We start from the raw sequence: 15,326 nt of genomic DNA on the forward strand, positions 1-15,326 counted from the left end.
AGGTGAGAAGAGAGATGGCTTCTAAGAGGCATTTTGAATCTGGAGCTACTAAGAGGGAAAAAAATCAAAACAAGAGGAAGCTCGTGCTTCACTTGAAGGTGGATATGTTGTTGAACTAAATGTGAAACTTTGTGGCTCCGCATAAACACCTCAGCTGCTAATGAGACAGAAGAGAGACGACTGTCAGTCTCTGTCTGAAATGAGGCCTGGAGGTGACATGTTCCAGCAGCCCTCTTTCCATTTCTTGAATGTCTTGTTAATGCATTTGTCTGCATTCACCTCTGTGGAAGAGGAGTGGGAAAGTGGCCAGCTGGTGGTCATTTACAGTATTAGCTTCTGTTTATAGCCAATCAATCTGTGCATCAATACAGAAGATCAGTTTAAGGCTATTTGAATTGAATTTATTATAACACACATGCTTGTTTGGTTCACCTGCTATCTGACCTGCTTTCAGATATTTGTCAGGTTGAAGTTACTTTTTTTTTTTTTTTTTTTAGGAAAACAAATTATGTTAAAATTATTTTTTTAATTGATAACTGTTTGTGCCTCAGATTTATTTATTTATTCTAGTTTGAAGTTTTTTTTGTTTTGTTTTGTTTTTTTAGTTGATTCATACAGTACTGCTTATTCCGCTTACAGTACTTTGTTCTTAGTAATGCCGCACCTGTCAGACAGGTACACCAGGTGAGTTGTGCACCAGGCAGGTGATGGTGTTCAGACATGTAAGTGGTGCATCCTCCCTCACATTAAGTTATTTTAACATAGGTGTTGCTCTGCGCTGCTGAGCCGCAGTTTCCAGAGGAGAATAAAGCCTCACCTCTGAGCGCCGCCTGGTCAGGACTCTACCTGTCCACTCCCACAGGTGGAAACTACAGCAGCTACTTGGGAAACTGAAAAAAGAGCGAGTGAAACTTGTTTAATTTGTCCAATAGGAACTGATCACTGGAATCAAAATAAAATAGTCTTGACAATTCATGTGGAATGCTGATTTTCGAAGCCCAACCCTGTTCACAGCCTGTAATCATTACAGAGTAGAATTAGATAAGACATTAGACCTTTACTGGAACTGAACTCATCCTAAATAATTCTCAAACCACCAAGCTGTTTCAGATCAGGACTAAAACACGTTCTCAACACAACCTGAGCCTGAATCAGACATTAGAAATAATCTCTGATCTGTACACATGTTCAGACACAGAGCTGGAGTCCCAGGCTGCAGTGCTGTGTGAAAGCACTGCAGCCCTGCCTCCCATCAGGACGGACACACACAGACTTCAGCTCTCAGTTTAAACACACTGAGCTTCAGGGGCAGGGAATGAAAGTCGATGCCACATGGTATGGCTGGCATGAAAGATAACAGGTTTTTTCTCATTTGTTTCCCTAATAACACATTCCTATCATACTGTGGACCAAGTTTATTCAAATGAGCAGAGTAAAACGTTGTATGTGGCTGTTTATGTTGCAGACTGAATGCACACAGAGGCCAGCAGTAATTATTATTTTTACAGGGTATGCAACAGTCAAAGTGAAGACACAGTGATTTGAAAATATCTTTATTGTCCATATGAAATAAGAGTGAAAAGAATAGTACATAGCACTGCCTGCACTGTGTTTGTCACTTGTCATGGAAATGAGCCTGTACACAGCGTGGAGCTCTCTACCTCTAAACGCCACATGGAGGATATTTCTACAAGTTTGTTGCTGAGGTAATAAATGTTCAGACATGAAGAGCAGTTACATTTGTAGTACTTGATATTTGCTATTTCCTCGTGCATTTGTTTGATGTGTCGGAAGAAACCGCAGTGAGACCACAAGCTTGGACGTCACGGGAACGCAAAGGAGAAGAGAAGACAAAGTGTCTTTCATGTTTTAATGTGGTTATAAAAAAAGGAGTCTAAAACGGAGCGCAGAGTCAGGACGGGCCGAGCCGACCGAGGCCGAGCCGCCGAGCCTCCAACACCTCCTGCAGTCAGGCCGAGGAGCACGAGCACAAAGTCCTGGACAACGTACTGGGAAGTTTAAAAAAAAAAAAAAAAAAAACAGCAGATTTTCAACACAGTCACTGTTGCATCAAGGAAAACCTACTAAAAAACAAACCAAACCAAAAAAAAAAAAAAAAAAAAAGCACTTATTTGTGTATGGACACTTGACAAATTCAAGCTTGTGTGATCTTCGCCCGACGTCCGTCCCGTTAAAGCAGAACTAAAGCAAAGTTTTCCTCAGTGCCTGAGAAGCCCAGTGCCTGTACACACACACATACACACACACACACACACACACACACACACACACACACAGATATTCAACAGAATAAATAAAAACAAATAAAAATTCAACATTATTCATTATTTTTAGAGAGAGATGGCATGGTATGACCTTGGGTATTATTTAAATGTATGCATGCAATATAGTAAATGGGCAAAAACATACAAAACACTGCTATGTTAACTTAGAAGAGTTAAAATAAAATGATGTAAAAATGTAACATGGTGTGTGTGTGTGTGTGTGTGGTAAATGTATTTTTAAATCAACGTATAAAGATAAATACCAAAAAAAAAAAAAAGTGTATATATGCAATGTGTATGTACACGGATATGGATTATGTATATATTGTAAGTGTGCATTAACTGAATAATTGTGAAAAGGGGTGGGAGTAGTTATAATAAGTTATACTTCTCACTCCTTTTCGAATATGCACTTTTTATGTTTATCTTAAACTCTTTGCTGTTCTGTTATTTCATATTTGAAATAAATGCTCAATCAAATGTATTGTTATGAATAGGCTTCGAGCAGGTGGAGAAGCTCAGAAGCCATATTATTTACTGTAGTGTAAATCCTGCTCAGCTTCACTACGGCATCAGGGAGGGGCAAAATACAAAGAGGAGTGAACTTCCCAGCTGCTGAAGGAAAAACCAAACTCTTCAACAGAAAGAAAAGCACGCTCACCTTTACCTCCTCACTCCGACACTCTCACTGAGGAAGAACCAGGAGACGACTCCATATGAGAAACTGGTCATGATAATAATATAATAATATTTACCAAAGTCCCAGGTGTGCAGCAGAGGTAAACTCACCCTGATACACGTCATCCATCACTGCATAATCTGCTACGGGTTCATCAGCCTGCAGGGACACAGAGGAAACAGGTGTGGATCAAATTTAATCGCCTGCAGGTGAGTAAGTGGAGGACTGCTGCTGTCCGGCCGTCTTATCTAAAGTCCTGGAGAAGGTGGCGGCTTTATGTTCCATCCACTTGATCCAATGCAGTTTGGTTTTAGAACAGGTCACTCAACAAAAAACGCAAACTATTATTTTATAGAAAAAATAATACGTATGCAGGACAGCTGGGGTGGAACTGATTTTAAAAAATGAAGTGGATGTCCTGCTCTTTAGATGCCAGACAACACTGCTCGAAACAGTTGTCAGTCTACCTTCCCAGACTGCACTGCTGGGGTACCTCAAGGCTCCAACTTAGGACCCCTGCTCTTCACTGTTTATATCAATGATTTGCCAATCACCTGGGCTGATTTCCAGGTTCAAACGTACGCAGATGACACGGTTATACACGCTCATTCTAAATCCAAACATCAAATGTCTTTACATCTCAACAGAGCTGTGGAGAAAACAGCTGACTGACTGAGAACTTCTGTCTGTCTTGCTATGTTCTTCTCAATTATGCGAGTCAACACTCCTAATCCTGAGATCTCAGTGAAAGGACAAGAGTTAGATATAATAACTATAATAAAACAAAACAAAAGAAGAAGCCTTTCATACACATCCAGACAAGACGAAACATGTGAGCTGGAGCTGGCTGGTGTGTGACGCACCTTGAGACAGATGATGCTCTCTGGAATCACGGCCAGGCTGCTCAGCGTGGCGTTCATGATCTGCAGGACACAGTTAGGTCAGGCCTGTGAATACGGCACACACACTACCCTCTAACCCTAACCCTAACCTAGAAATACACAATATCAGAGTAACGCTGCTCGTTAGTGACAGGAACATCTGAAGGACCCTGCAGTACAAACGTCGGACCAAGCTGATATTTCATGAAAGAAACAACTTTCCCCTGAAGGACTGCTGGAGAAACAACATGAGATTATGAATGGAAAGCCAAGCTGGTACTGGTGAATGCTTACAGATATGTATTTTACATTGTTTATAAATAGTTGAGCTCAGCCTTCACCTTGGTCCTGCCGGGCGTCCGGGCCTCCTTCTCGGCTGAGGGTTCTCCTTCAGCGGATGCGGTTTGCCCCTCGGCGTTCTGGAGCCGGGGGTCCCGGCCGTGTGCGGGTGGCACGGCGGCCGGCGGGCTCACCAGGCTGCTGAGGATGTTCTTGAAGCCGACGGCCACGTCGAACATCTGCAGGCTCTCTGCGGCGGCCACGATGCGGCTGACGTTGTGCTTGCCCACGGGCAGCCGGCCCGTGTAGACCATGTCCAGCAGGCAGCCAAACTCCTGCGAGGAAACCACGGCCGTGTCGATGGAGATGGTGTCTGAGCCGTCCAGGAGAGACCTGACACACACCAAGAGCAGGCTCTTTACTCTTTACAACAAGACACAGGTCACAAAACTCCTTCTATCATGTTTGTGGATGGTTTTAAACTTTGCTATTCATCTACATTTTCTTCTGTGAAGCACATCAAGTTTGCTCCTTTATAAAATGTGCAACGTCAATAAACTTGAGTTTTCCTGCTACAAGTAGAAAGTGACAGGCTGTGATCTGTGCCTCCTGTCTGCTGAGCTGTCAGGAAAAACACTTACAGCACAAATATTGAACTGACCTGAAGAGCATGCTGGAGGCGGCCAGCACCAGCTTGTGTGCGCGGTGCTGACTGTCTCCCACCAGGATGGTGCAGTCACACAGGTGGCCTTCCTTCTTCAAGGCCCACAGCTGCTGCATCAGCTGCCTGCTGTAGTCGGGCAGCTCCATCCTCTGCTCAGGACACACAGGGACACGACGCAGCACCACAACACAGGAAAGGTACACAAAAGTACAAACTGTTAGTATTTTTGATAATTAGGCTCTGCTGATGAATTCAGCAAACATCAGATCCATCAAACAACAAAATGTCTGCACTTGCTGCTGTAATCGCGGTGAAAGTTTGTTCTACCAAAATCAACCAGATGGACTGTTTGTCTCAGTTGTTGTTTGTGTCACAACAAAAAGCATTTTGCACCTTCAAAGCACTATGTATGCTGTTTTAATCAAACGGTTAAAAAAAACAAAACAAAAAAAAAAAAAACAATTAAAAACCAATAAAGCAAGAAAACAACAATAAAATCAATTTGAATTCCAGGCTGAAAACTGCAGAAGTCCGAGGGATGGGAATGCTATAAAAATTAAATCTGTGCTAAAAGACGATGAATAACACTCACGTCGTCAGGCTGGACCGTCTCCTGCAGCTGCTCGCCAGATGTGCCTTTAGGTAAAACACAAAACACCAAGAAAACCTCATCATATTGTTCTGGTGATTCAAAAATCAAGTTTGTATAAATCATATTTTTTTAACTTCTCAGAGGTGCACAGTGTTCATTATGTGTCATACTGGAATTTCTGAATATGCAGGAAGCATTTTCCCTGTCAGAGCCGCTTTTAAAAACACAAACTGTCGGAGTCTCAGGATTCCAGCTGGTTTTACCTCGTCCAGGACTGGCACTCACATGGCTGCTGTCACCTAACTCTGGCAAAACACCCTCACTACCTGGAGGGGGGGAGAGAGACAGAGAGAGAGAGATTTTTAAAGATCTATATGTTTGCTTTTCACTAAAAAGAAGAGTTATTAAAAAAAAAAAAAAAAAAAGACGTCTCGTACCTGAGATACGATAAAACATTTGTTTTGCTGTGGTTCCAGGTATGTTTTTGTGCCACTTTTAAGAGTTTTCACTATATTTTGAAGATTATGGGGATAACATCGTGAATTGCTTCATTCAGGCCAGGATAATGGTAACATGAAATTGTCATATTGCCCCATGCCTTCTTACCAAATGGCTGCAACAAACTGCATCCACTTTGTGCATGAAGACTTAAATTTGATGAACTCACCGGTTGCGATCTCCCGGTACAGCCTCCTCATCTGAGGTGTGGTGACGTGCAGGAAGATCTCATGATGGCCAAACTTGCTCAGGATTGCGTTTTGGTGTTTGCAGGGCGCACCAGTGACTCCGACCGCACACGTGCAGCATCCGATCGCCAAGTTGACGTCATACTGCAACTCAGATGTTGCACTTTGAACCACGTAGTGATTCTGGTCTACCTGTAAAAACAATGCAAACAATGCAGCTGCCATTTTTAATTTATTTTACTACATTTGACCATAATACAATACACAAATGTAAAATATACTCAATACCTGTACAATGATTTCACCATCCACATCATTTGCATGAAGGAGAGGCTTTGCTCTGGCAAGCCCGGCCATTCTGTTGTTTGCTACGTCGTTGAGGCGGCGGACGTAGTAGCCCTCCATCCTGCTGGTGACAAAATCCACCAGCTGAGTGGCGTTGTACGCCTTCAGCCTGTGGAGGACCTTCTCCTTCATCACTTTGACAGCACTCTCCACAAAACTGCTGCCGTTGGGCCCTCTGGTCGGGAAATCATCGCGAAGACAGACGGCCCACTCTTCATGTCTCTCATAGACCTGCAGTCGTCGAAAAACACAACATCAGTCCACAACGCTCAGGCAGCTCAGAGACAGTTACAGCACCCAGAACGTTAGTCGGGGGTGTAATGATCCATTGATTTGGATCTGTGTATTTTTCTAATGATCAACAATCAAATGTAATCGATACTAGGTGCAAATATCGATCATATTGTCATCTTAGAGATATGCATTCACAGCCACAAACTAGAGGAGAATTCAAAAAACAAAAATCCCAATAAATGGTAAAATCAAATCACAGTACTTCAGAATCACAACGCATATTGAACTGGCACCAAAGTATCATCATTGTATCGAATCAGGAGATAAGTAAATATCGTCCCGGGCCCTACAGGAAAGACAACACACCTCTGCCAGGTGGTGGAGGAATCGAGGATATTTCATGGCAACGGCGTCGGCGAGACATCTGTTGTACTGTGCTATCAGTGCCAGGGTGGAGTCGGCGTACACGAGGCTCTTGAACAAGTTGAGGAGCTGCGGTCGGTCTTGCTTGGCCACGCCGTTGTGGGCGTTCCACAGCCACCTCCACATGGCCTGCAGCTGGTGGAACACACACAGCAGCAGCTTGGCCTCGGGGAACACGGCCTGCAGGGACTGACGCAGAGCCCTGCAGTCGTCCGTCATGACCACCTGAGGCTGTTTCCGTCCAAAAAACCCACCGCCGGGCAGGAGGGTTTGCAGCAGCTGCAGCCCGGCTGTGATGGTGGACTGGCTCTCTGACGTCGTCACTATCACCCCCAGCGGCAGCCCCCCGGCGGCCGAGTGGGTCAGGAGGAGAAATATCCGGTGCTTCTGGCGGCCGCAATTTCCCGATGAATCCACAAAGATGATTTCTCCGCTCTCTCTCAGCTTCGTGTGCACCCTCTTCATGAGCGGGGTGCATACAGCAACGACCAACTGGCCGTCCTCAGTTTGTTCCATTTTGGCGCTGGTGTCGGCCTGCAGCCTGTTGTACTGCTGGAGTCGGTCCTGCAGCTCCACCAGCAGCTCCTCACCTGACGGAGAACGGTACCGTCTCTGGAAGAGCCTGTAGTACAGCCTGCAAAAAAAAAGAAAGAAGGAAAGAGAGAAAGAATGAGAGAAAGAGAAAGAGAGACATAAAGAAAGAAAGAAAGCATTAAAGAAAGAAAAAGAAAGACATAAACCAGAATCAGACATACTTAAGATGTTGTACAGCACCACATACAATTCACCTGGAGTAATAAGAAGAGGATGACAAATAATGACAACATTTAAGTACACCCAACAGCTGTATAAGTAAATGTTATCTAGATGTACAGATGGAGGTGGTCCCTTTGCAGCAGAACAGCTTCCACTCTTCTGGGAGGCTTTCTACCAGATTTTCAAGGTTCAAGGTTCAAGGTTCAAGGAGTCTTTAATTGTCCCCGTGGGGCAAATTTCTCTGCAGCCAGCAGTAACAAGACAAAACAATCAGCAACAAACACAGAATAACAACTCATATAACACAGCAGATAACAATAATTAGAACAGACAATTATCAATCATTTTTTGAGAAAACCTATGGCAGCAGGGACAAAAGAATATTTTGGATTTTGTTGTGTGTCTGTGGGAGTTTCTGCCCGTTCATCCAGAAGAGCATTTGTGAGCTCAGACACTGATCTTGGACCAGAGGGCCCAGCTCACAGTCTCCCTTCTAGTCCAGAGAATTGTCCAAAATGTCTTGGTGAGCTGAAACGTTCAGATTTCCCTTCAGTGAAGCTGAGGGGCCGAGGCCAAGCCCAGAAACACCAGCCCACAGCGTGATCCCTCCTCCAGCAAACTGCACAGTCGGCACAATGTGCTCAGGCAGGGAACGTTCTCCTGGCGTTCCCCAAACCCAGACTCATCTAGCTGCTTGATTTTATGTGGCAACGGGACTGAATGAAACACCTGAATTCACTGAGTACAAGGTGTGGCCCAGTACTTTGGTCCATGTAGTGTATGTGTACATGTACATGTACAGTTGTCCCTCACTATAATGCGGTTCACCTTTCGCCGCCTCGCAGTTTCGCGGATTTTTTTTTGTGCAATTTTGCATGCTTTTTTTTTTTTTTTTACTGGACTTATTTTTCTACAAAGGTTTGAACTTTGAGAGTTTAAACAAGAGAGAAAAGTGAGAAAATGTTCATGCCTGTCTGAGAAAAGTGTATAAAGTGTGTAGTGAGGGGTTTTACAGCCTTAAAACATCTAGAATAATTGTAAAAAAAAATAAAGCTGACTACTTCACGGATTTCGCCTATTGCGCGTTATTTTTAGAACGTAACTCCTGCGATTAACGAGGGACCACTGTATATGTATATGTGTACATGTGTTTGAAGATGTTTCTGACCTGAAGCAGAACTGGATGTCAGGACAGATGGAGTGGTCTGTAGCAGCGGTCAAATAGTTGTCCCCCTCCTGCTCCTGCAGGTCGAACTTGATGGTGTGCAGGGCGGAGGAGGGCGAGTGGCCGCTCTCAAACAGCGTCTTCAGTTTGGCCACGGTCTCGTCCGAGACGGCTCGTCTCCGCACGGCGTCCGCACACGACAGCGGGTGGTTGTGCTCGTGTTTGAGATTGACATTCAACAGGTAGCCGTCTTTAATGTGAGGATCCCCAGACCTGAACAAGAAACGAGAAGACTTCAGTAGTAATCACAGCAGCTGCTAAAACAGCATGTTCTTCCAGTCAGTCAGTGTGCTCAGAGACCCACATAGAAGCTAAGGAAGAAATGAGAATTTCTGTCGATATAACATGCTGATATTAGGTCAAATCTGCCCTGGTTGTGTGTGTTGTCAGGATCGTCTTGGGCAGAGCATCATCCACGCCTGTTTCAGCAGGATGGATATTACAGTTTTGTTTGAAAGAAAATGTTATATAAAAATAAATATGGTATGTTTTACAAAACCTAACTCAAAGAAGTTTGGTTATTTTGCCCATTGAAGGTGCACACTTTGAAAAGCATTGTGTTTTTTTGTCTAAATCTGCCAGTGGGCCTTCACAATAAGAGCAGGCACAATAAATTAAATGTTATTTTAGGAATTTTTTATTTTATTTATCATTTTTGACCTTTTAGTCTGGTTTTTAACTGAATTTTATTTATTTTATTATTTACTTGTCTGTTTATTTATTTTACCTTTTTAGACTGGTTTTCAATTGAATTTTATTTATTTGATTATTTTACCATTTTAGTCTTGCCTTCAACTGAATTGTATTTATTTTATTTACTTCTATTTATTTATTTATTTTTATTGATATTCACTGAATTTTAATTTTTAATATGGATTATCTTCTCTCTAGTGTTTCCTCACTTCGAAGTGGCGAGTGTAGGATAGCGTTTCCTCAGTGTTTTTTAATTCCTTAGTGTTTTTAAATTTGTGTGTGTGCATGTGTGAGTGTGTGTGTGTGTGTGTGTATTTATGTGTGGGAGAGGGGGGAATATATCCTGTGTCTATTGTTTGTTGTATTGTTTTTATGTGTTGCATTGTTTTTATTGTTTTTATGTGTTTTTATGTGTTTTTATGTAAAGCACTTTGGGCTGCTCCTTTGGCATGAAAAGTGCTCTATAAATAAAGTTTGATTGATTGATTGATAAAATGTTAATTCCACTGTAGGAAAGACTTGATGTTCCCTGCAATTAGTTGAAAAAAAAAGTGCCTATGTCAGCATCAGCCAAGAGAGTTGGAAAACATCAGCACATTGTGCATCCCTAATAAAAGCGTCTGATGTCAGCTGAGTGGAGAAAGTGGTGAGGAAGGCGAGGAGGAATCATGGGGAACGGTCAGCATGGCGGCTGAGATGCTGGTTACGGAAAATACATTTCACCTCATTTACAATACACTTTCCTTTAACCAACATCCATTAGACAGTCATGCATTTCTAGAAAATACCTTCTTAGAATACATTCTTATACATTATGATCCTGAGCAACTTAATTATGAATATTATGTTCGTTTGTATTTATGTATGTAGGTGTTTACTATCTTGTCTCAACAATGAATGAGGGAATGACCTTGACTTCCTGTTCTGGCTGTAGGTGTGTCTCTTCAGCATCAGGTACATGGTGGCGCCGCATGACGTGTTTTTGGTCTTTTTCACAACTGATTTGGGAAAGGTGTTGTGCTGACACCGCAGGTTCACCTACGACACAAAAATAAACTTGCAATTAGTGAACATTTGAACAAACCGGCTGCACACGCCAGTTTTGTTTTTTTTAGGGATATTGTACACTGTGGATCGCCATGATGAAACAGAATAATTTATGCACTTACTGGGTGTTGGATGGTTCAAATCATAAACTAGTTACAATGCTGGTCTATGTTTCCAAGTAACCTTTTATTATTGTCTCAGTTTGATCAATTTAGTTCACTGTCATGTCATGTTTATACTTAAGCTGGTTATTTAAATAGGCTTTGAGTAGATTGTATCTCTCACACAACACTGCTGCAGACAGGCCACATTCATCAAGGAAAAATGTGAATTCATTATGGTTATACTTTAACAAAACCCTGGCTTGAATCTGTACTGACTTCAGTTAATAACCAGATGCTTCTTGGTTGTGCGGCTCATGTGGAAACTCACCCTGTACGCGTTGTAGCGTCCACTATTGGGATACGTTTTGGAGATCCTCCAGGTCACCCCAGAGGAGGTCTGGAAATCCTCCAGCCATTTATGAACCTCACCTTCTGAGGTAATCCTCAGTTTAATCTGCGCCCTAAAGTGAGTCTGTGCCGTCTCCTCGTAGGAGCACACCAAATGGACATATCCATCCGGTAATAGTTTCTGAAAGAAAACAGCATTTTCATAAATGCCTACAGCCAGCATGACCTCAAGAGTTAGACTGCAGCCAAGGTCAAGACATGCACTACCATTCAAAAGTTTGGAATCAGCTGTAATACTGACGCTTTTCTCCTTTTCTTCAACATCGGCTTCTTTAACACGGATAAAAAAGAGGGCTGAACGATATGGGCAACATCAAATTCCACAATAACTCGGACCAAATACGTCAATAACAATATTGTGATGATATTAACAATATGGGAATGAATAATAGGTGCTTTCGTAAGACATTTACGCACAAGATGTTTGCTAAACAATCAGTAATATGTATATGATGACCAAGCAGGTAGAGGCGAATAATGAAACAGCTACACCAGTCTAATAAGTTCAGAAAATTGCATCTTTTTACTGTGTTGCAGCTTTTAAAACCAGGAAAAGACATCACTTATGTCATCATGGTATAACGATGTCTGAAATCCCAGACAATATCTAGTTTTATATCATCAGTATCTATATAATAGATATACTGCCCAGCCCTAAAAAATAATAATAATAATAATAATTCAGACACCAAATAGTTTTGACCCAAAAAGAATAATTCAGACCCGTCAATTTGGAATTTGTTTTCCACGCCAGAAAAGTGAAACTGGGCTCTAACATTAAATATTAGGAGGTGAGAAAAATAATGATTCAGTTAAGTATTGTTATTTTTTCATTACTAACTCAATTAAAAGTAAAGATATTGGCATCATATGGAAGTAGACGACCTAAGGAACTGGTACAAGGCATATCATGCTGGACGGTCTGTTTCCAGCGGGGTCCCTTGACCTCTGACCTCCAGATGTGTGAATGAAAATGGGTTCTCTCCCCTTTGCAGACACGCCCACCTTCTGCTAATCCCAAGCAGTTTGGGCCCCAAAGCCTGCAGTCCACATGTGTTCTTGTGGCCTGTTGTAAAATGGTGTGTGTGTGCAGACTGGGGCCTAAACAGTCTTGGGGCTGCATCAGTTGGCTTTGACTGGAAAGCTGAGACTCTTGTGGATTCAATGAGCCACATTTGATTCCTGTGTGATGATGTTGGCCCCCATAGCAGCCATTTCACTGCAGGCAGAGACTTTTGTCAAACTGGACGTCGCTGTAGAAAATGACCTCTAGTGTCTAAGGACAGAGGATGTTGTATTTTCTGTAAAGCCCTTTGAGACGAATTTGTAATTTGTGATCCTGGGCTATATAAATAAATAAAATTGAATTGAATAGTGACCTCTAGGAGAATCACAGCCTCATCAAACTTTACACACACAAACTAGAGGAGAATTCAAATTTTAAAATGTCAATAAATCGGAATGTTGAATTGCATGGATGAATATTCAATTAGAATAGTATCGTGACAGTATCAAATCAGAGGATGAACATACCGTCTCAGCCCTATTAAATATTATTTATTTGACCAACTGACAGGTGGTTTCTGATATTCTTATTAAAGTGTGGCTCAGAGGGATTTCTGGCTCTTTCTGGCTCAGTTGTCAGTCTGGTGCAGCCGCTGTGCAGCATTTTGTTCCCCGTGTGCTTCTTCTGCACACCTTTCCTACAAAATAACGTTAGCATGTATTTGTACAGAGGACTTTGTGATGAAACACGGGCTGGTCCTCTCAGCCGATCCCAAACTTCTGAATGAGTGTAACCTCGGCTAGCTAGCGCCCGGTTAGCACGGCTAGCTAACTGCGAAACAAGCAGAACTGACTTCCAGAAGTGGCCGCCGTCCCGTCCCCGCCGCTCCCTCCGCCGCGCCCGACTGCTGGCAGTGCGGACACGAAGTCATGTTCGAGCAGACGCGGCTAAATAAACGAGGAGAGAGCTGGAAAAGGCGAAGTTTATTCAGCTTTACGAGCGCAAGTCGTGGCGGCAACAACAAAACATAGCGAATGCCTGGTTCTTCTTCTTCTTCTTTGGTGTTTGACGGCAGCTGGCATCCGATTTGTTGCATTGCTGCCATCTTCAGTATTGTTTGCACATTACATTACATTAAATTCTGTTTATGAGTCCAGTTTCTTTCAAAAACTTAAAAAGTCTACTTTTTCTCCTCCCAAGTGATCCTATTTCCAAGATTTCTTTCACTGATACCTCTGCCATTCCCATTTTTCTGAATTCTGAAGTTAGTTCCTGTCTTTCCCTGGTATATTTATTGCAGTCTATCAGAACATGTTGTTCCCCTGCTGTTTAAACTGGTCATATTCTATTTTTTATCCTCGTTTATAGAGTATATATTGCTGCTGCTATTTATTTATCATCTGTTTATACTGTGAATTTGGACATTGCCCACATCTATGCACATTGTATACATCGATGCACACTGGTTTTATTGGCTTTTTACCATCTATTTATCATCTGGGCGCTATTTATTTATTTATCATCTGTTTATACTGTAAATGTATACAATGTAAATACATTGTATACATCGATGCACACTGGTTTTATTGGTTTTTTGCACATTGTTTTTTTGCACATTGGTACTTAGATCCTTAGATCTCGAGGGTCATCTTTATTCTTTATTTTTGACTTACTTATTCTTTATTTTTGATTTACTTAAAACCTTGTACTCTGTGGATACTGCTGGAAACTGTGAATTTCCTTCGGGATGAATAAAGTATCTAACTAAACTAAACTAAACTAAACTAAACTACTGTCTCTGGCTGTTGGCACTCTTGACAAAATCCATTGTGATGTTTTCCTAAAATGAATGCCTGGTTCTTCTTCTTCTTCTTCTTCTTCTGTTTTTTTTTTTTTTTGTTGTTGTTGTTTGTTTGTTTTTTGTTGTTTTTTTTGGCAAATCGCGAAGCAGCGTTTACCGGCGCATACCGCCACCTGCTGTACACAAGTTGGTTTCCATCACTTCATGGGACATTACATTGACTTACATTCATTTCCTGGAGATTTATCCTAACCTTAACCCTAACCACTACCTGCCTAACCCTAACCCTAACCCTAACCTTAACCCTAACTTAACCCTAACCTAACCCTAAAGTTATCTTAGCTTTAAATCAAGTCTTCACCCTAAAATTAATGATTTGCACTTATGAGGACTTGCTTTTTGTCCCCATAAGGGAGGCGAGTCCCCACAACATGACTGTGTAAACAGATTTATGTCCCCACAACATTAGCAATACCTAGTACACACACACACACACACACACACACACACACACTGATTCATCTATTTAGCAAAATAACACAAAAACTGGCAGCTTCTAAATGTTAAGTGTGAATTATACACTTATGGGGTTTTTAATGTGCAAATATAATTCAGATTTCAGATTCCTCGCTTGGAGTTTGATACGGTCATCAAATCAGTACCCGATAGTGTAATGTCTTTAACACAACACACACACCTTGATACACTGTGTTGGTAGGCTGTGTGTGTTGGACAGAGAGTGCATATCACTTATCCCATATGTATAACTTATAAATTAGCTTGATTATTATTTGGGCTAAATATTATATCCATAAAATGATTTGGCTTAAAAAAAAATTACCCTCTTTCTACATTTGTAAAGATTCAGATTTTAAAACATATTTGACAACTGTTGAAAATTTAAAACTCAGAAATCACAAATTGGTGAAATTTGTTTTATTTATTTACTTATTTTATTTAATGTGTTTTACTTATTTTATCTACTTATTGTTTCTTTCCATTATCTACATTTATTGTTAAATGTAGTTGATTATAACTTATTTTTATATTATTAAGTATATTTGCAGCGTTTTTTGATGTAAAGTGGATGTAACATGTACTTCATGTGACCTGCTTGACTTGTATTTATTCAAATAAAGGAGATCATGTATATTTAGTATTAAAATTTTTATTTTTTTATTGAACTCTCGCAGAGGGCACAAACAAACAAATCACCAC

At 41.5% G+C, this 15,326-nt stretch overlaps 1 protein-coding gene across 2 annotated transcripts; it reads right to left on the reverse strand.

Moving 5' to 3' along the window:
• Positions 1 to 1,536: 1,536 nt before the first annotated feature.
• Positions 1,537 to 13,350, reverse strand: LOC115359339 (uncharacterized). 2 transcript variants are annotated; one of them, XM_030051758.1, is made up of 15 exons: positions 13,161 to 13,350; positions 11,222 to 11,422; positions 10,653 to 10,780; positions 8,993 to 9,262; positions 7,012 to 7,702; positions 6,355 to 6,642; positions 6,048 to 6,258; positions 5,644 to 5,706; positions 5,381 to 5,424; positions 4,786 to 4,937; positions 4,187 to 4,517; positions 3,828 to 3,887; positions 3,075 to 3,123; positions 2,947 to 2,973; positions 1,537 to 2,242 (listed from the first exon to the last, which is right to left on the reverse strand). In XM_030051758.1, the coding sequence occupies exons 1-14, from the start codon at positions 13,236 to 13,238 to the stop codon at positions 2,957 to 2,959; spliced, it is 2,583 nt and encodes an 860-aa protein (XP_029907618.1). In that variant the 5' UTR covers positions 13,239 to 13,350; the 3' UTR covers positions 1,537 to 2,242; positions 2,947 to 2,956. The 2 variants fall into 2 exon arrangements, with proteins under 2 accessions (XP_029907618.1, XP_029907617.1); XM_030051757.1 differs by lacking the exon at positions 2,947 to 2,973.
• Positions 13,351 to 15,326: the final 1,976 nt, after the last annotated feature.

This window comes from Myripristis murdjan, chromosome 5 (genome assembly GCF_902150065.1).
Source record: "Myripristis murdjan chromosome 5, fMyrMur1.1, whole genome shotgun sequence".
In the NCBI taxonomy this organism is placed as follows: domain Eukaryota; kingdom Metazoa; phylum Chordata; class Actinopteri; order Holocentriformes; family Holocentridae; genus Myripristis; species Myripristis murdjan.

Coding starts and splice junctions, on each gene's coding strand:
- LOC115359339 (XM_030051757.1), bottom strand. CDS start 13,238: ATGACTTCGTGTCCGCACTGCCAGCAGTCGGGCGCGGCGGAGGGAGCG. Junction 9,263..10,652: donor AGCCAGAACAGGAAGTCAAG/GTCATTCCCTCA, acceptor TTTCTTGTTCAG/GTCTGGGGATCCTCACATTA. Junction 4,518..4,785: donor GCCTCCAGCATGCTCTTCAG/GTCAGTTCAATA, acceptor GGTGTGTGTCAG/GTCTCTCCTGGACGGCTCAG.